At 19.7% G+C, this 23,658-nt stretch overlaps 1 protein-coding gene and 1 long non-coding RNA gene across 8 annotated transcripts in view; one reads left to right on the top strand and one right to left on the bottom strand.

Moving 5' to 3' along the window:
* Positions 1-23,658, bottom strand: part of LOC100869715 (uncharacterized) — a 51,881-nt gene that overhangs the window by 4,095 nt on the left and 24,128 nt on the right. The window contains exon 11 of one of the 2 annotated variants that reach the window (XM_086912915.1): positions 19,279-20,170. The exons of the other annotated variant lie outside the window; for it this stretch is intronic. Coding sequence (XP_086769041.1) covers positions 20,152-20,170 — 19 coding nt within the window. The 3' untranslated portion in view covers positions 19,279-20,151. Of the gene's footprint in view, positions 1-19,278; positions 20,171-23,658 lie in introns of those variants that run through there. 2 annotated transcript variants of the gene reach the window in all.
* Positions 2,304-18,690, top strand: LOC116414644 (uncharacterized). Of its 6 annotated transcripts, none has more exons than XR_015293522.1 (9): positions 2,318-2,563; positions 2,660-2,850; positions 4,930-5,361; positions 5,486-5,739; positions 5,816-6,179; positions 11,078-11,242; positions 17,827-18,044; positions 18,198-18,400; positions 18,471-18,690. It is a non-coding gene; the product is annotated as an uncharacterized LOC116414644 (long non-coding RNA). The 6 variants fall into 6 exon arrangements; XR_015293526.1 differs by having other exon boundaries at positions 2,367-2,563; positions 5,019-5,361; XR_015293523.1 differs by lacking the exon at positions 2,660-2,850 and having other exon boundaries at positions 2,304-2,563.

Raw genomic sequence — 23,658 nt, 5'->3', positions numbered from 1 at the left:
GATTCATTTTCTCAAATGTAATTTTTTATTAAAAACACTTTTTGGAACTTCTTAAAAAATTTTTAATATACAATCAAGGAAAAAATTTTTGACAAATTAGAGAGATTAAAGGATTTTTGATGGAATCAAATTTAAGACGTGACAATTAAGGAAAATGCAAAATATTTGAGAAAATAAGAAACAATTAAAGAAATAATTCATTGATTAAATTTTGTAGTAATTAAAATTGAGATTTTTTTCTTGAAAAAGAATGAATTAACAAAAAAATAAATCTTTTTAATAAAAATGAATTTTTTTAATAATTTAAGATGAATATTTGAAAATTTTGACAAAGATTATGGAAAACTTAATAAAGAATAAAAATATATATTAGACAGTAATTGTGGCAAAAAGTAACATTAACTATTAATTTTAAATTATTTATAATGTTTAATTATTTTTCATCTATAATTAACTAATTTTTTAAAATTTTGTTTACAAAGTTAATTTATTTTGTAGTCTTAAATATTAATTTTAATTATTAATTTTATAATCATCAACTATTTTCATCATTTGATTATTTAATTCTGTCTCTAATTGGATATAAATAAAATTTGCATGTAGCAACTTTCTAATTAATTTTTATTAATTTCTAAATTTATTTCATAATTCAAAAAAACAATACTATTATTATTTTGACAATTTTTTTTTTAATTTTAATTAATTGAAATTTGATATTACAATATTAAATTTTGAATATCTTACTTTATTTTTATATATCTTATTTTATTATTTATTCCTCTAAATAAATTTGAATGGATAAAAGATTAAAAACAATTTGTTATCAAAACTTATATGTAAAATATTTATTATTAAGTTATAATTATAATATTATAATAATAAATTCTAAAAAAATTCATTGTTTTTCTCTTCTTTCATATTCAATCATTATATTTTCTTTAGGAAGATGTGAAATTTTATATTTAATAATATAATTATTATAATATATAATATAATTATTTAATAATATATTATTTTAGGTTGGTCTAAAGATACTGTTATAAACTTTTGCAATAATGTTATGAATTTTAGAATTCTAAAGTCAAGCATCTCTAAACAGTTATGTGATTTTTTCAAAAAAATAAAAAATACATTTCAATATTTATTCATTACTTTCTAAATTTATTTCATAATTTAAAAAGTTATATTATTTTTGTTTTAATAATTATTTTTTTTTTTAATTAAAAATGATGAATATTAAATACATATGTTATTTGTTTTTTCTTTTAAATTAATTTTAATGATTGATGAATGAATTAAATTAAAAATCATTTTTTTATCATAATTTACACATAAAATATTCATTACTAATTAATTTATATTATAACAAAAAAATTTTAAAATTATAATTATTAAAAGAAAAAACTAATAAACGTATTTAATATTTATTATATATTTAAATGTGAAATAATATTTAATATTATAATAATATTTAATATTCATAAAAAATAAAATATTTATATTTTTAAAAATATAATTAAATATAATTAAAAAAAAATAAAATTAAATTATATTGATTTACAATTAATTTATAATTATATTGATATAAAAGCATTAAATATTTATCTTATTTTATGAGAATTTTTATTTATACTACAAATTTATAAACATTTAAAATTACATTTATAAATATTTAAATCTTCCAAAAAAATATAAAATTACAAAAAAATTAATAAATCAACACATCACAAAACACAAGATGAACAAGAAAAAATATTTAAATTTATATTCATTAATTTATAATACACATTACACATCATTGTAGCAATTATTAAATTATATTCTCTCTTTATTGTTTCAAAATCATAATTTATTATTCTAACGAATTTTTTCATTTTCGACATTTATAACATTTATAACGATATAATGTTTGTAACTATTTCAACTATTTTACTCAGCATTTGACATTACAGTTAAAAGTAACTAAACATTAAATTGTGTGAAAATAGCTACATAATATCACGCTGTGTTACAATAAAGGACAAGATTTCCTACAAACATCAAATATCGAACGTTGCTATTTCAAGTAACTTCGTCAGACAGAGCTTTATTAATATAAAATATATTTTATTAATATTATTAATATTACTTACTAAGCTTACTAATATTTGTAGATTTTCAGTAATATTTCATTTTATTTAAAAGAATAAAGAAAGAAATTTATTAGAAACAATCATGATAGAAGATGGAAATTTAATTTTAAATTGATTTTAAAAAATAATAACGCGTATATAAAATGTTTTCACTAAAATAAATTACGATTTAGAAATAAATAACTAGAACATTAAATATCATTCTTCCTCACATTGTCATAACATTAAAATTATTTAATAATAATATACCGCGATATACAGTGAATTTATTTATTAATTATATACCGTGCTATATAGTGATAAAACAGTGTTAAAACAAAATCAAAATGTCATTTAATAAGAATATATCTTAACGATTTCCATGCTAATGAGATGCCAACTATGCAGGATATCCCAAAAATAGAAACATCCATTAATTGAAAATTTCTGAGGTAATTTCAATATTTTCAATATTTAACATTTTTGCAAAAACTTTTATTTTCGTTTTGTTAATGAATTATTAACAAAAACATACTAACTAATCACAGAGTGTATAGTTGAGTGTAGATCCAGGATTGTGGAATGCAAAAATAAAATATAAAATAATTCTTGGCTCAAATTATAATGATCGAAGTTATAATGAATATCAATATTTTAATATCGTTGTAATTTCAATTGTCCAATATAAATCCGCACATTGGATTTGGAATATTTTAAGTCTATTATAATCTATAAAAAAGTAACTTTTTAATCAATGTATTTATTATACATTTTGCTGTGTATAGGAATAGTAAATAAGTGATAATTGCATACAGATGTATATATATAGGAAAAATTTTGTATAATAATAACAATCTTTTTTTTACAAATATTTTGAAAATTAAAATTGAACAATAGTAACATGCAAAGGAAAAATCTTTTATTAAAAATTTTGTGCCCTGCAATACATTCAAAAATCAAAATTGATGAAGATTTATCTATTTTAAGTAATATCGAAAGAAAATTTATATAAACAAACCTTCAAATGCTTTAAAAAAAATTACATAAGAAATATGGAAACTAAAGACGAGTTTGTTATCGATATATCATTACATAATAATATTAACTGTATTTATGTTTAGCATATTGTGCGAAACCTATAGAAAATGACTAAATGAACGTCGTAAAAGATGATCAATTAGTTAAATAACGCATATTCTTTGATTTGAAAGATTTTACATTATTAAATTTTAACAGGCAACGATAAAAATGTGTCGTACAATAGTTAATTCAAAACGAAAAATTCATGATTTAATTGATACAAAAAATTTATGATTTAGTAAACTGAAGCAAAATAAGGTTCGAAAAATAATAAACTAAATTTTTCAAAGGTATTAAGCTTGAATTCGATTTTATTTTGAAATGAAAATATACAGAATTTGATTTTAATTTTCATATTTTTTTGTATAATTTTTTTATAAAGCAATTGAAAGCATTTACATAACATTTATTTCTTCCTTGTAGTCATAGAATATATTAGTAGAATTTATTTAAAATTAAAATATTCTATATAATTAGTAGATTTTTGTAAAAATGAATAATGAATAATGAATTACATTAATAAAAAATATTTTATTAATTAACACTATTTTAAAAATTAAAGTTGACTTCCTAAAATTAAACTTTATATATCAAACTATAAAAAAACTAAATTAATATTACATAATGTATCATTAAATTTTTTTAAACAACGATGAAAAGAAGCTCTTTTTCAATGATTTCAATGATTTTTAAATATATTATAGAAGAAATATATACATATATATATATAGAAATTCTAAATAAATTTTTTATTTAGAATTATACTAGGTCTTAATTTTCGAGATATTTGTTATTATTATGCAAAGTTTCGCCTAGATATTCGTGAAAAAATATACATCAATATATGATTAACTATTTATATAAAAACATCAGTTAATATCCAAAATGTATAATGTGTGAGCTATCATTACACAGTATCTGTCTATGAAGACTTCAAATTCGCCAAATACAAAAACAAAATATATAAAAATGGTAATTATGCAATTTAATTTTATTTTTTCAATTTTAATTATTTTATTATAATTTTTCTTAATTAGTTTCATTTTATTAAAATCTATTAATATACTATCAATTTTATATAAGGGTTAAATAATGTAAGAAACAGGTGAGAGATAATCCTTTTAATTTTACTTATTTTATTATAATTTTTTTTTTAAATAGCTTCATTTTAAAGGATAATTCTTTATGAAAAAATAAGAAAGAAATATAGAATAAAATTTTTTTGTCCAAGGTTAGTTTTTAAAGTAATCAAGTTTGAATATTTACTATGTTTGGTGTAAAATACAATGTCGATTTTGTTTATAATTAATACTTACAATATTCTATTAATTATTTCAATTGAAATCGAAATTTTAAAAATTATTTTAAAAATATTTTATTAAAAACATTTTACTATGATATTAATATAATGTCCTCACTCACACAATTATATTGTTTTTGTTATTGATATTTATACTCTTATTCTTCTTTATTAATTTTTGATTTTCATATCAATAAATAAAATTAATGCGTTCTATTAAATGATTTATCTTGAATATCTTAAATATTTAGTATTCCAAAAAATACTTTATATGATATCTATTGTTTTTTAGAAAATTTATTAAATTGTATAATAATAATTTTCAAATTTTATTATGTATTATTATTCTAATCGCGTAAATTATTTAGCATTATTTTTTTTTACACAATATTTTTTTTATGGAATGTAAAATTTGTAAATTTAAATTACATGATACAGGATGAAGTAATAACCGTAATATAACTAGACGAAAAATGATTTTGCTTGAAAAAATAAAAAAAAATTGGTGTAATATTTTTTACTCCAAGGTTTCATTTTCCAAAAAATCGATTTTGAAGATTAATAAAATTGGTAGAATCACCGTCTATTCAATGGTACAATTAATATTCTACATTATATACATATATGTATATGCAGTTCTTGGAAAAGAATTCAAGTTAAAATAAAACTTATATAAATAAAATATTTCTGAGTAAGAGATAATTTAAAATGATGGTAAATTAGATTGCATTAGATATATGCTACAAGTATTTAAAAATAAATGAGATTACATATTTATCTATGAATAATTTTTGAACAATTATTAATAATGATGCAAACGTGTGAAAAATTGCAAAGAACAAAATGTAAGAATATATTTTTTCATCAGTAGTAAGTATTTTATTATTTTTAAGATTTAATAACTAAATATAATATCATATAACCTATAATATAATAAAATTTAATATATAAATGAAATTAAGTTTTTTTAAATTCTAAAATAATTTATTTACAGATTTCCAAGAAATCCAGAATTAAAATAAAAGTGAATAAATAATAAAATATAATTTTGAGATTCATCTTAAGATATTATAAGATATTATATATTTAAGATTTATGTTCAAAACATTTTACAATTGTTTTGTTAAAAATCCTTGGAGTTCAAAATGATTATTAATTATATCAAATATATTATATGTACTTGAAACACAACATGCAACAAATAGATATATTTAATATTGTACAGAATGAAACAAAAAATGATCGCAGGTTATAATTTTATAATCAATATTTAAACTTAATTTCTATTGTTTTAAATTTATATAACTCTACCAATTTTTTTTAGTTTGAAAAATGATGAATTTGAAAATAATATATATATAAATATATATTAATATATGTTATTATATATATTATAAAATAATATATATATATTGTTAGTACTGATAAAAAAAATATAATATTTGAGAAATCTTTAAAAAAGAAATGAAAAGTTTATATTGGCGATTTTAAAAAATTTAATGTGATAAACAAGAAAAAAGATTGTATATACAAGATTATTACAACAATAATAGCAAAAAAAAAAAAAAACAGACAAATTAAAATATTACAACAGAAGACTTATACAAAAAATTAGAAATTTTTATTTCTTAGTGGATGACTTGAGAAATAAACATATAATTACTGAAAATATTTCTGTAATATTTTTGGTATGTATAAATTTTAATGATAAACATAAAAAAATTTTTAATGAAATATCTTTTTATCTATTAATATCTTAATATCTATTTATTATAACAAATTGTTGTGTCTGCATGTCTTACTAATTATTATTAATATAAATGTTTTATATTAAGTTATATATATTAATTATTTTTTTTTTTTTTTGTTTTTCTTTCATTTTAACATTTTAAAATAATTTATCTGTTTCTATTAAGATTTTATTTAAATAAATGAAATTTACTTATTAATTTAAATTTATATGAATATATAAAATCAAAATATCCAATTAAAAAAATTCTTTTTTGTGATGTTAATGCAATTTTTTGTAATTTTTACCAATTTTTAAGCTATATCAATTTCATTAGCAAAATTGTATAATGAGGAACTTATATTTTAGTGTACTTCTAATTTTTCTTTTATTTTTTTGATAGTTTTTTTGAAAATATTGTTTTTTATGGTTTCATGATCTTTTAGGAAGAGAATAAGATTACGGAATAAGGTTGGGAAAGTTAAAATTAAATTAAGAAAATTTACAGAAGTGAAAATATAAAAACATAAAAGAATAAAATATAAATAAAAATACATAAAGAAGAATTCTGACTTATACAACAAGTTATTTATGAATATTATTTTTTTATGAATTTATTTCTTTATTACTTTCTATGAAAGTATCTATACATCATATTTTTTTTTTTATTCAAAAGATTTTAATCAATCATATATGATGAAGTTCATACCAGTGATATTGATGAGTGTTTTTGCAAATTGTGTGTATTTATATATTTTGAATTTCAAGATCAAAATCATTTTTGCATATACTTTTATAAATCTTCACACCAAATCCAGAGAAATTAAATCATTATATTATTTTTTACACATATTTTTTATATACCTTATACAATGTGATGCTTTTTGTTATACAGATGACAAGACATTTTTTGAGTTTTAAAACATATTTCTCAAAATGTTGATATTAGGCTATAACTCTATGATTCAAAAATTTTTTTATATAATTTCAATATTTGAATTCTTTATCTTATCCACTCATTTCTAATGATATCAATTGCATCACTTTCTATTAGCGAATTACAACTCAAATAATTTATATGAGTTACTTAAATTTCAGAATAATAAACTATCTTAAAATAAAAATTCTATATTTAGAGATATTCCATTTTCGGACATCTTGAAGTTAAATGTTTTAATTTTAGTGGATTAACATACAGTATAAACGTCTCATGCAATTGATCATACAATATTTATATTCAATCCATTAAGATTTTTAAAATTTTTTTCATTATATATTCGTTTTTATTCTAAAATTAAAGAGCATTTTTTTCTCAATAAATTTATTATTGAAGTTTGCCTTCGAAACAAAATTATGAATAAATTTTGATGAAAATATCTAATCAGCTTTTATATAAATCAAGTAAAAATTAACAATTGTTTTTCTACTATTTTTTATAACAAGATTAAAAAATATACTTTGGCATTGATGAAATAAATTTTTGAAATGTCTCTGTCTCAATAGAACGTCCACGCTTAATTCACTCTTTAATTCAGTATTGTTTCTTATAAATATTTCATTTAATAATACGCCAAAGACTTTCACTAATCGAGAAATTAAACAATCTATATGAAAACTTTAATATTTTTTGGAAGAAATTTCTGCTTCATATTTTAATAGCGTGTAATATAGCATTGTCATATTGATAAATATTAAACACTGGAAAAAATTCGTGCCATTTTCTTGTTCTTGCAATGAAACTAAGTTTCGATAAATAATTTGCAAATTTAATGCAATAAAGTTGATATTAACAGAATATTATATTATCTAAGCCATCGCATTAATATGCGTAGTGTTTCAGTTGTTTCACTATTCCCTATTCTCATATAAAATTAAAAATGGATAGTGAAAACGTAAAAATTTTCTTACTTTGTGAATTTAAAGTAAGAAATATTGTAGTAAATGCTACAAAGCGTATATATATGTGGATTATATTAATAAAACTGCACAAAAATTTAAATGATTCAACAAAAGCAATGAATCGAATCGCGTTCTATTTGTTATTAAAGATGATGAACTGCGATAATATTTATGTGCAAATCCACAGAAAAGATGTGCAAATATTGCACAGATATTCGAATATACGGAGAATCTACAACTAAAAAGAAATTTCATTTACTTATTTTTTTGTAAAAAATAGTAAGCAAATGTAATATCTCACGTTATCATGACTGGCCAAAAAATAAAAAGACATTGAATGGAATGATTTGTTTCATACTTCTTACAGTTTTGATTTATCATCGTGACTATTATTTTTTTCTTATTTATATCGAATTTTCTTGCAAATAAAAATTTTAATGATTGTTAATTTGTTAAATAAAATGTGAAATCAATAATTAATTCGTTGAAAATAAATCAAGGAAAAAGAAAAAAGACTTGTAAAAAATAAATGATAATTACTTTATCAAATAAAATTATTTTTAAAATTTTTTAAAATTTTTTAAAATTTTTTATTTTTAAAATTTAAAAAAGTTTTAAATGTTTAAATTGTGACATAGAAATACGCACGAATTTTTTTTGGTAATAAATAAATATATTTAACACAATATTTTTTTTATTCGTATTGAGATATTTTCTTTTTTGCAATATTAATAAATTTTTTCCTTCAGAATCTGAATTATTCGGAATAAAATTTATTATTATTAAAAGTACTAAAAATTAACTTAGAATTTAGAAAATATAAGTGGTGAATAATCAAAATAATGTATTTTTTTATTTTGCATTTAATGTATTTTTCGATTTTGCATAGATATATACTTTATGTATTAATAAATGGCAAGGATTCGTTATATATATAAATGGCTGTTAAAAGGATATTATTTAAAATGAAATAACTTTTTTTTTTAGATATTAGAAGAATTAGTTTATTGGACAGTTTGTTAAAATTACAAAATTGATCGAAATCACAAAAAAAAAATTCACAGTGAATTTCGATATATATGTGATTCTCATGAATTTTGATGATTTTCTTAATCTTTTTTATTAAACCAAATTTTTTGATAAAAAAAATATTCAATAAAAGATGCCAGAATATTTTTGAGAAACTTTATAGCAATCATAAAATAACTGAAGTTTAACAAGAACACTCGATTGGGCAGCCAATAGCTGTGACCGAAGCTGAAATAAAAAAATTTAAAAAGTAATCGTTCTCGGCTGACATTGCAATTTGAAGAAAAATTTGTTCAATTTTTCGTTCAATTATCATCATCCATAATTGAAATACTATGAAATATATTTCAAGGAATGCGAGTGGATAGATTGGGATTCAATTTTGCTTTTCTTTTTCTTTCAATTTTAAATTGTTTAGTCTTATCTATTGTCAATATATTTATCTGACTTCACACATAAAACTAATTGATTTCATTTAATTTTTTTTTTCTGATTAGCAATTCTACGTTAAAACGCTAAGTTAACGACGATTGATAATATTTTTCAAATTCATTTTTTAAAATCGTGGCCTTTGTCACATCATATGAGACGATCAGAATTATAATAATTTACAGAGATATTATTGATAATTTTTTGATTGAATTTAATGTTTCTTTAATATTATGAGATAGTGGAAATATATATCTAAAATGATAACATATTTTATAATTTTCAATTTTCCATATTGATGCAATATGTCTAAATTTTGCATATATATTTATATATATGCTTTTTTCAATAATAAAAGAATATCAACTTTATTTTTTTTTTAAATTTGATTCATATGAAAAATAGATAGAACAAAATGATGACACAAGTATTAAAAAATAGACTATCAAGATTTTTTGAGAATGGAAATGTTTTTTATGTATTTTGATTTTATTTTGTAAATTGATTCCTATTTAATCATAAGAATTAATTATCTTAAGTTAAAGGGAATATATAGTATAATGAAAATATAAAATAATAGAAAAATAGATTTGATATAGATATTATATTTTTACTACATCATGTTTCATATTAACATACTATATATGATAACATTTTTACTTTAATTTATAAAATTGAATTTTAACTTATAAAATTTTTCTCATTAATACATTTTTAAATTTATGATAATATTCTCATGAAAATGTGATATATAAATATGATATATATGTATATGTAATAATATAATTAATTATTGATTTTAATAAAGTATGAAAGTTTATTAATATTTCTTACAAAACATAAAACATAGTTATAAATTTATATCATTTATATTATTATATAAATATTATATATTATATACATTTTTATGATTATACTATTATAGATATAATTTATTCACAAAAACAAGACGAGGTAATATTTACAATCCTGGACGAAATCATATACATGATTATGAATTTCAGTATTTCTCGATATTAATCCAAATTTTAAATATATATCTATATTTTTTTCTTAATAGAGAATACTTAAATACAATATAATTTTCTTTTGTAAATTTTATATAAAAAATGAATAAGATAAAATGATAATACATATCATAATGAAAAAAGAGATCAATGAATTTTTTTCATTTGAAGTTAAAAATATTTTTTATATTTATTTTTATATGCTTATTTTTAATAAATTTTCCACTTGATTATTATCAAAACCATATTATAACATTTGCTCCTCGTGTTCAACCTCTGTTGCAATTAAACAATTTTCATTCTATTTTTCCGTTGGAGGTTCGTTGGAATTTCGGATTATCAATATTTCATGACTTCATTCATTCAATTTTATATTACAAATATTCTCATACATTGAAATACAAATAATATGAATGAATATGAATGAATAGTTGAACGAATAGTTTTGCTTTTTGTTATTCTATTTTAATTATTACAATATTTTATTTTTCAGATTATATTCTTCTAAGGCTTTTAGTCTGATATGTTTTTGGAAATGTTTAACTATCAAACGGATCGAATTCTCGCTATTAACGATCGAAATTCTGGAAGACTTGGCTTAAATTGCTAAATACCTGATACAAGAATGCATTGATTGCATCACAAATATTAAATCTATGTAATAATTTATTCTCGGAATCTTACATAGAATTTGTTGAATAAGAAACATGTTGTTTTGCAATTCATAAATATTGCTAAAAAGTTGCAGAAAAGTTGCAATATTTTTATTTCGCCTTATAATATAATACTTTATCTTTTATATTGCGTTCTTCTAAGGCTTTTATCCTGATATGTTTCTATTACAGATACATTTTGGATCATTAATATTGCACTTTTTGTTTATCTTTTGCTTTCTCTTGTAATAGTATTTTATTTTTCGGATTGCATTCTTCTAAGGCTTGTATCCTGATATATTTTCATTACAGACACATTTTGGATCACTTTTTGTTTATCTTTTGTTTCCTCTTGTAGTATAATACTTTATTTTTCGGATTGCGTTCTTCTAAGGCTTTTATCCTGATATGTTTCTATTACAGATACATTTTGGATCATTAATCTTTTTGTTTATCTTTTTTTTCCTCTTGTAGTATAGTATTTTATTTTTCGGATTGTGTTCTTCTAAGACTTTTAGTCTGATATGTTTTTGGAAATGTTTAGCTATCAAACAGATCGAATTTCATCGATCGAGATTCTGGAAAATTTAAATTGCTAAATGTCTGATACAAAAATGCATTGACTGCATCACATATGCTAAATCTGTGTAATAATTTTTTTTCGAAATCACACATTCGTCCAATGAGAAATGTGTTATTTTGCAATTCATTTATAATTATTGCTAAAAATGAAGAGATATATTTTGTTTTCTTTTTATACTTTTTTCAGTATTCTGATACCATTAGAACGGAATTTAAGTAATTTTAATTAATAAATTTAATATATAATAAATAATAATTTCTTCTTATTTTTAAAATAATATTATAAACTATCAATATTTATCAAATGAATCATTCATTATTACATAAGATATATTTTGTTTTATTTAAGGAGATATTTTTTCCAATATTCTGATACTATTAAAACAGAATTTAAGTAATTTTAATCAGTAAATTTAATATATAATAAATAATAATTTCTTATTACAATTTTCCTTGTTTGGAATTTTTATGATCTCACACATATTGATTTTTTTTTGTATTTCCTTTATATTTCTTCAAATAGTTTGTCAATGGTTATTATAGAGTGTAAAATGAAAATTTATACCATAAATTAATAATTTATGTATAGCTGATATGCTTTGCTATTTATATATATTTTATATATATTTAAATATATTGTTTTATATATTTTTTTCTAACAGTTTTTTAAATCTTATTTTATTAATTTTTTTGGCATATTTTTTGATATTTGCTTATTATTTGTTATATTTGTACTTTTATCGAAATTATTAAAAAATCTCATTTCTGTCGTTTGTAGCTATCTAGATTTATATCTAGATTTATAACAACTAATAATCATATTCACTTTAAATTAATTTAAAATTTTTTTTATTATATTATATTTATAAAAAGTTTTTTATTCTGATCTTTTCTCAGTTGTTTTGAAAGGTATTCTGTAGAAAATATTGATATTAAAAGTTGATATTAATAGTTTTAAATTTAAGCTCAATTTTCTTAACTAAAACTTCAGAGAAATCTATCCTATTGTATCCTTTACAATACGATATTTGTACACAATTTTTGATATTTATGCACTTCTCAATATATCTCAAAATTAAATTCTTTGTTTGATTTAGTTTTAACGAAATTAATCTTCTTCTCATCATAAAATTCTACAAAGATCTTTTAATAATCTTTTTTCCCTCTAAATATTTCATTATTTAGTTTGAAGCACAATTCCAACCTGAAATTCATTAATACAATTATGAAATTGTTTAGCATAATTTTACTTATAAATAATTTTCATTTATGAATCTACTTCATAATGAAATTTATATGTTATTTTATCTTCAGTATATTTTTTTTATTGCACTTTCATAAATAATTTTATTAATCTAATCCGATGAATCAATTAAGTTTAAACTATCTTTAATGAATCGTGAATGCAACTTTATTTGATTTAAAATTTTTCCAGGCATAAATGATGAAATGATTCTGATCCTGAAATAAAAATTATAAACTACAATTTTATTAATTATTCAGAAAAAGAAATTATTACATGTAGAGTTTTTCATTTTTTTCTTAATTAAATAAAACTTAAATAATAAATTTAAAATAAAACTTTAGAATGCAAAATAGAGCAAAATTTTTCAAATAAAAAATGTTTAATTTTTATTATTCCATTGTTTTTAGTATTACATTGTTGTAAAAAAATTGACAAGTAAAATTGCATACAAAAATTGAAAGAAAGTTAAAATTTTAGAGATAAATTTCACTCTCTCAAAGAGAGTTCTTAAAAAAGATTGTTCCTGTTTATTTCATTTATTTTTTTTTTTTTATTTATGAAAAATATGAATTATGCATTCGAAAAAAATGAATCCATGAAGAAAACTATAATTCACGTAAACAAAAATTATCAATTTTATTGTAATGTTGCAAATAGAATAATGTTGTATGTGTAGCTTTTGTTAATGTATTAAAAAATTTATCATCTATTACTATTAAAATTAATTTAAATATAATATGTCTAATAGATCATTATTCAATATATTATTAATTGAAAACCTTGGTAGTATTATTTTGATGGTAAAAAGAGAATAATCTGAATAGTCTAGTCAGAATAGTCGAATTTTTTAATTCTTTGAATATTTATTTATTTATTGCATGTCTATTATACTACTATCAATTATAAACATTATTTCAATTTCTATCATATCTTACTATTTGAAACTAATTATATGATATATATATATATATATATATATATATATATATATATATATATATGATAAACTATATATTATTAAAATACAGTATAAATAAATTTAATATAATTATATTTCTATATAATTACTTAATAAAAAATTTTTTGGCTAACAACAAATGTAATGACAATATTTCATTTCTATTCAATGATAGTTATATATACTTAAAATATCAGAATTCTAGAAGAACTTTAGGTATTTATTTGTTAAAAGATATAAGATTATAGATTAAAGATTAAAGATTACAAAAGATTACATTTAAAATTTTTATATACTTGTTTTATAATTGCAAAAATTTTTATTTAAAAAAATCTCGATGTCTAATACTTTTATAAGAACTACTTAAAAATGGTCGTCAATTTCGAAATGTTAATGAAGCATGAATGGAAAAATTTCGATAAAAAAAAACATTCAAAAATTATAAACAATTGATTGAAATCATAACAAATAAAAGAAATTTCATAAAATAATAAGCATTTAAAAAATCGATAGAAATTATAATTTTGAATTTTTCTGCTCTGTCAGAAGAAAAAAAAATTTTTTTTAATATAATTACATTTTCATGGATGTGTTATATCATTTATATATAAAAAAAGTATAATTTTTTTATATCAATATTACAAAATACGGAAAAATAGATGTGCCTATATATATAATTTAAAAAAAAATTGTACCATTGCTTTCAAAAATTTACAACTATTTTAATTTTCCAAATTTCAAAGTAAATTTAAATTTCTAGCAATTGCTAAGCAGTAAGATCAAGATATAATATTATTACTAATTCTTTTCTTCTCTTCAAACTCCTTAAATTATAAACAAAAAAAAAAAATTCTTTGATCTAATAAGGTTTTCAATATTCACTTTTGAGAAGTTCATTCTATACTTATATCACATGGCATGTTACAATTATGATCTACGATATGAAGATATATATTGATGGATACATATTGGAAGGTGCATAAAGAATATGATAAATTAATTAGAGAAATAAGAGAGCCAAATCAGTGAAATATTGAAGAAAATTATTAAGAAAAATTATGTATTCATTATAATTGTTGTTGATCTCAATCTATCAAGTAATCATGAAATTTATGATCTAATCTTGATAATCATTTAATGAAAGTTTCCAGAATATATTATATTCCAGAAATTTTTTTCATCATTATTTCCAAGTATTTCGCTTTTTATTAAATTATGTAATATACGTTGTAGAATGATTTTGTTAAAAGATGATATTGTTTTTGAGTGAAATGTTTAGAGACTATTTAAAATTATGCATTTTTTAGAAACACTTACACCTTAGATTTCAGATGAAAATTTTCACCCAATATATATAATCTCAATGACGACCAATATCATTCTACACTCGAGGAAATTTATGAAAAACAGATTGTTATTTGAATATAACAGAGTTTTTGTGCAATATTTATTCAAAAAATTTTCCTTAATTTTTCAAGTTTTTTCTTAGTTGACTATATTTATCATGCAATGGCTTTATATCTCTAATCTCATTTTTGCGAGGAAAAAATGTGTGACACCAATGTTTTGTTATTCTCAATAAAACAAAGTATCATAGAACAAATTGGATTTACATTATTGGGGAAATGATTCGTTCAATTACTACTGTACGCCGCCATTTATCGAGAATCACAAAGAAGAGCCACTGATTTTTATTCATTTTTATGTAGATTCGTTTTTCACTGTTAAACTTACTCCATTGATACTAAAGTATCACTTATGATTACAGTTAATTATATTAATTATATTTGGAAATACAATTGGAGACAATATTTAGAATCTAGATAATTGAGTAAACATGCAACTTCTCTTTCTACTTCTGGGATCCCTTACTATATTTCAGTAAAAAGAAATGAGAAAGAAGATTCTGATCTGAGATTAGAAATCTATATTATTATATTCGGATAAAGCAAAGCACGGTAGAGAATATGGAATGGTTCATAGTGAAAATTGGCACACAGGTAATAAAGATTGTGAGGCGACAACAAAGAAATAGTTATCCAGGTTGTGTTATCCATTTGACTTAAAGAAAACATAGACTTCGCTAAAATAAAGTGATCTGACTTAATATTGATTGGATAAAAACTTAGATATCGCAAGTTTTTGTATAGTTTATTTATTATTGTATAAAGATAAATCATTTTTTTAATATCTAATTGTATCTAAGGAGTATTATTAACACATACACTTATTGATTTTCTATCCACCATTATTCTATTCGTGTGAATAATTATGCTTCTTTTTTTCACAAGTTATTTATAATATTATTTACAAAGATAATTTTGCAAATATTTTACATGTTATAAATATCTTTTAATAAACATAAAATATGGAATAAAATATAACTAAATATATATATATATATGAATATACAAATATAAACATATATAAAGTTACAAAAGTAAAGTTGAATAAAAAAGATCCAACAAGTTTTGAATATATGATATATCATTTTATTTGTTTTCATATGAATATGAATATTATATTCGTTTTTAGCAGAAATATATTTTCTAAAAACTTGTTAAAAATAATATAAATCTTGTATGTAATAATTAATCAATTTCAATAATTTTTTGATATGTTATCAAGATTACGTGATAGACATATTAATGAGAAAAAATATAGTATTCACATTTTGTAAAATTTTTTATAATTATAATTTAATAAATAATAAAATAAAATATTCATATTATTATATTATATTTTAATAGTATCAAATTTTAATTATCTTAATTTCGTTTTTATTTGATTTAATAATATTTTAATAATTAATAGAAATTTTAATAAATTTTTTTTCATAATTTTCATTTATACTACAAATTACAATCATATTCTAATTTTATTAAGTGACATATTTGATTTCCACAGTCTCGAATTTATCATATATTTTTCAAAATATTATAAAACAATTTAAAAAAAGTTATATAATGATTTTTAAGAAGTATTTAAAAGAGAAGTTTTAATCTTTAAATTTATACTAAATTCATTCATAAAAAAGAATTTTCTCATTCTCGTAGTGAATTTTGCATATTTGAATATGCAAAATTTTCGATAAAAAATCTTTTTTATACTACTTCTTTTTGCATAAATATTATAGAAAAAATTATGAAAGGACTCTGAAAGTAGAGACTTCATGTTTTAAAATGTTGTACGATTTTTTTTTTCAGTTATAATAATTTAAATATTAATAATTTTTTTTAGTAAAGATTCAAATATTCGCTAATTTATGGATATATATGTATTTAACAAAAACAGTTAAGCCAAAAGACACATATGTCTTTGAAATATGATAATCGATAAAAAGATATGTTTTCTTTGTTATATATAGGATATTATAGGATGGACTACTTAACGTGATCACTTCGATTATTTTCATTATTTACGAGTGAAAACCACCTCTAATAACCATTGATTCTTCTAAATTATTTGAAAGATAATGATGAAAAAAAACTAAGATCCGCAACAGTTTTCCAAAATCAGCTAAAATTCAGCATGGATACAGTTCGTTTCAGAACACAGTTAGAAGTGAAATGCTTCCAATTTCAAATATTAATTTCAAATTTTTGATCTAAAATCGATTCGATTTTAATTTTCTTTTTTTTTTTTTATCCAAAATGACGAATAATTAAATATTACAAACTTTTGAGATTCCAACCCTAAGAAAATTCCTCTATTGATTCTATGTTAAATTTCGGATACACTTTATCTACACAGAAAGAAAAAAAAGAAGTTAACAATAGACTGCATTTATTTATTCTTAATAGGATTGCTTGTAATGTAAGAAGAATAACAATAATTCATTTCAAAAGTAAAAACAAATGGTTCATTTAATTTCTTTTATTTTTCGAATGAAATAAACAATGACTTCGAATCTCGATAGATTTTTTCGAAGTTAGAAGGAAATTTTATAGAATTTAGTGATAACATTAATGATATAAAAATAAAGATTTTTTAAATTATTAATCACTTCAATTAATTAATGGTAAGTAATTAATAAAAATTATTTATATTATAATATATAAATGAACGATTTTTTTTATAATTAAACTTATAAACAAATTTTCTAAAAAAAAAAAAAATAATTTATTGTTTTTACCAATATTACAAAATATTTTTTTATGACTTTATGTTTCAGGTATTTTTACGTAATTCTATAAAAAAAAGACAACAACAATTTTAATTGCAACAACAAACGAATCAAAAAAGAAGCAAACATATAATTTTGTATATACTATTTTGTAATATACTATTGTATAGTATTACATAATATTACAATAATTCATTGCGAAAGAAAGAATATTTTGTTATCATATTTTGTTGTTGATAAAAGTTGAAGAGGTACAGTATATTTTGTTTAACATATATTTATTAAATAATTATTTCAACAGATTTTAATACACTGTTATAGATACACCTATAGATATATCTGATATTTACCTTTAAGAAGACAAATGATCTAACGAAGAATTGAAGAAATCTAGATTATCGATAATGAAATCTGTGATTACGTTATTTAACATCGACCATATTCAATGTTATAATATATTTTATTTAACTATTTACATTCAATGTTAATAAAATTATAGATATATTACAAATAATGAACAATAAAAAATTGATGCTAAAAATATTACTCTTTTCAGAGCGATCCTCCAATATATATAATAGTATATATATTAAAAATAAACTATATAAAAATATTAAAATAAAAAAAAATTAAATAATGAACAAATGTATACATAATTATTTGTTCATTATTTAATTCAATATTTTTTTACAATTTAATTTAACATTAGTTTAATGTTAGTTTAGTGCTAAATTAGTATTATTTAATTATCAATTTAATCTTTATTTAATAATTAAATATGTAAAAAAATAATAATATACAATTTTAATAGTAATTTTTAATAATATTGTTGTGTTCGTAATAGAAAATAGATTATGAAATGATTTGATTAAAATAAAAAATATGCAGTAAAAAAGAATATATATTTAATAAAATAAATGAGAATAAACTACGTTCAACATAAATATGAATCGTTCCGATGCCTTCATTCTACTGAGCTCACTAGATCGCGTCATATGGCGCGGCGGTTGAAAGATAGGGGGAAAGCCAAAACAAAGTCGTATAGCGATCGCGCGACAGTGACTAATTCACTCGCAAATGTACATGTAACAAAATACGAGTCGCAATTTATACGTATAAAACAGTTCAATAAGATTTTCTATTTCTTTATTTACAGATTTTTTTACAATTGTCATTTTTTCACTTACTTATCTACTTATTCACATTATATTTTTTTATAATATATAATATAATATGTAAATAATGTATAAACAAACAAAATATAATTTAAAATATAAATATAATATATATTATTAATGCATACGAATTATTTATTCTAATTACAAAGTTATTTGTTTTTAAAATTATAATATGATTTTTATTATAATTATATTAGATATTTTCGAATTTAAAATTTATTTTAAATAATTATAAAATTAAATTATATATCCGAAAATAATCGTTTTATCAATATTTGAGTTATATATTGTGTGCAATTTTTATTATTTATTATAATATATAACTTATTAAATTAAATATTAAGTTTTCTTAATGCTAGAAGATTGTTTGTCTCAATATTCTAATCTAATATTCTAATATTTTTTTCGTTTAGTGTCGTTGTTTCTAAAAAAGCATTTAATATCTGTTTTATTGTCGATACTTCAATAATATTTAATTTAATCTTTCATATCGTATTTATTAAACAAACAAGAATATTTTTTTAATCCTATGATTAATAGATCTTTTATATAGTTTTTTATATATCTTATATTTAAAAAAAATAACATTTTATAATTGATAGAATTTCGTGGTTACATATTGTTTTAAGCAACGTTTTCGCAAAATTATTATCTTCAATTTTTTTTTAAACTTAAATTGCATTGCAACCATATTGCGTAAAAATCTTCCATTCGCAATGCATTTCTTCAGTGGTAATTTTTGTTGATTTGAGGATTACTATTAATTATATAATGCCATGCTAGTGATCCAATCATTTTCTGACAAAATCCAAAAGGTTTTTCAATTATCTTGTATCAGCCTTTCTAAAATATTGAAAGTGTAATTCTGTTTAATTTTGTTTAATATTATTTTATATAATTATAGTTTTTTTATGAGAATTTTAATAGAAGGAATTCAGAATATTTTTACTATTTTATATATATTTATTATTTTTACTATATATACTATTTTTAAAATTTCTAATTGCATTTTATAATTAATTACATATATATTCAAAATTATTTTCTTTTGCAAAAAAATAATTTTTCTTCAAAATAAGAATATGTTCTAAATAATTTTATTATGAAAATATTATAATAATAAAAATTTATTATTAAAATCAATCATCCGTTGCAAATTCAAAGAAGAATTAATTTTCCATTCATATAATAAGCAAAATTAATTTTGGAATTCAAAAAACTTATAAATTATTCATTATATTCACATAAAGTTATTGCCTGTTATTGGAGACATTATTGAATCATTTTTTTTTTCGAAAATGAAAGAAAGGAATGTAATAATTATAACTATAACTATAACTTATTACACAATGCTTGAATGCTTTTCTTCAATGTGAATTAAATCGATTGGAGGATATATAATCAACAGGATGAGGCTACATCATATACAGCATATAATATGATCGAAAAGTTGGAAACAATTTTTTTTGCGTGAATTATAAAAAATAATAACATTGATTCATTCTCCTGATTTAACAGATTTTTTTTTATGGGAAAAATCTATGCAAACAAGCCAATTTAACAGCAAAGGATAAAATTTATGGGAAATTAATAGAAGAAATAATAGAAAAAAATGTTACAAAGAATTGAAAAATCAGGTATTTTTTAGGAAATCTCATATTTTACAGATAATTGGAACTAAAGAAATCATTCATAAAAAACATTTATAAACAACATATTTATAAACAAAATGCTATCATTTGCTTCTCGTATATTTATATATTATAAATATACGAAATATATTTCTGACATTTATTCTATTAATAGTAAAATAAAAATTGCTTATTTGAGATTAAGATTAAGATTTTATGCATTAAGATATAATATCAAGGATAAAAATATGTTGGCATGTTCAGACATATATATTAGTGAAATAAGCTTAAAATATTGCGTAGGATTGTTTAATTAATCTTTCATCAATACTTGTTAGAAGAGAATACTATTGAATTTTTAAAAATCACAAATGACTTTGAATATTGCATGAAATAGTGGCTAAAAATTAAATTCGATAAATCACTTAAAACTGAGGACGTTTATTTATAAGAAGGCTTATTTTGAAATTATATATTGAAAACTGATGAATTTTTGATTTTTAAAAGTATTTAATGATTCTTCCAGTTAATTATCTTTAACAAAAGTACAATTAATTAACAATAACGTGGAAAGAAAAGAATCGATTTCCAAAGATAGATTCTTATTGAATCATGCGTATCTGATAAAAATATTTGAGCAATATTATGCGCAAATATAAAGTACTTATATTAAATCAGTAATTGTTATTGTTTCTGTGCGTTTTCGAAGATTTGTAAATTTATGCTTGTAAATATCAAAACTGGAACTCTAAAGTTTTGAATTGAAATTCGAATTATTGTGATTTTATAAATCAATTCTGGTCGCTATTTCTATCATACAGCAATTCTTTTAAATTATTTTTATACAATTTTTTATTCTTTCTTTTTTTTCTTTATTACATATTTGCGTTTGATGATAAATGCAACATTCAAAAAATCAAGTTTAACGTGTGAAGCGAAGATAAGCCAAAACATAAATATTTTTCATTGACATCTCTTTATGATATTGCAACAATGTAGATGAGCCAGCATTATACTTTATCTATTATTGTAAAAGCTTGTTATAAAAAGGTTATGATACAAATTTCTTAATCATTCATAATGATATTGAGACGAACAAAAAATGACACATATAATGATGCACATAAATTTTCATTAGCATGGATATTGCTTTTGATCATTTCAAGTAGAACTTTATAGTAAATAAATTTTATTATTATAAATCATAGCTTCACGAAAAAATTGGAGCTAACATTTTAATCCTTCGAATTGGATATAACCAGGAACTTTAAAATGTGTAAATTTCGTGTTGTAACATGAAATTTGTCATGTTATTCAATGTAATATAAGAATTTTAAAATTGTTAAGATTATAATCATTAGCATTCAGAGGATGAAAACAGATTTGGTCAATATTATAGAAAACTATTCTATCGTGCTTGGAATTTTGTTTCTTTTTCTTGGATATTTCATTAAAAATGTACGCAATTATATTAGATAGAATAATATTAAATTATAATACATTGCAATTTAGTTTCGGCGTGATTGAACGTGATCTTGGTACTTGAGATGATATTTTCCAGTTATGTCAATCAGCGTTATCCTACATTTGAGAAAATTTAAAAATAAAAATTTTAAAAATAAAATTTAATTCTAAAATTTTTCCTTAAATTGATGTGACATGATCAAAGAGCTGATATGCTCTATCAAGAATCTGCAATTCTTGGAGAAGATCTCAAAGTTTCATTTGTTCGAGAAAAAATTAGAATAATTTTAAACTTTGAACTATTAATGTGTTTGAACTCGAACTTTGTAACTTTGAACAAACAGAATTGTTAGAATCTTTTAAATTCATTTCGTGACAAGGATAAACTTCCATTGAAATATGAATTTTACTTTTAATTGTTTAAGATAGAATTTCAGTTGACAATATAATTTTATAATTTATCATGTATTATAGATTATCATATCCATTATTAAGAATCATAACGATATAAATTACAGTAGAAATTAGTTTGAGAAATTATAATTTTTATAAAAGTTCAAAAACTAATGTAATTTTTTTATTTCTGCAGAAAAATTATATCTTTAAAACAATCTTTATTAATAAAATGAATATTTAAATATTTGCATTCTCTTTTTATACATTTTTTTTTTATATCAAATTATTATATTAATTATTATATATTAAGGAAATTAGTCACATTTGTTATAAATACATAAATTATATAAACAACAAACGAGCAAAAAAATTATAATTTATAATTAATAATAATAATATCCTTCGTAGAAATAAAAATATTCGTCATATTATGAACATCGTATAAAAGTTGATTCCACAAATATTGCATCAATATCGGAATCATGCAATTCTGCATAATAATAATAAAAATTGATACCATTCATCTAAAAGATGTTTAGTCAGAAAATGTGAAATATAATTACTGATCAATTACTCATTCATCAAAATAGTCACATAAATCGAATTTTTTTGACATGGAAAATAAACATATCGAATGATTGGAATAAAACAGATGATGACTTCAAAATTTATATTGGCATAGATTTATCCTATAGGAAGAGTGTTATTATATAGGAAGAGTCTATTGACAGAATAAAAATTTCATTAAATTTATTTATTAATTTATTTATTTTTTGTCTCTTAATGAAAATAAGTTCAAAAATAAATTAAAATCATTTTACGTCATTTTGAAAAAATTAA

Source organism: Apis florea, unplaced genomic scaffold (genome assembly GCF_048593485.1).
Source record: "Apis florea isolate Af1SG1 unplaced genomic scaffold, ASM4859348v1 contig_1794_pilon, whole genome shotgun sequence".
Lineage (NCBI taxonomy): Eukaryota > Metazoa > Arthropoda > Insecta > Hymenoptera > Apidae > Apis > Apis florea.
The sequence above is the reverse complement of the archived record's forward strand: the minus strand, read 5'-3'. Positions and strand labels throughout refer to the sequence as shown.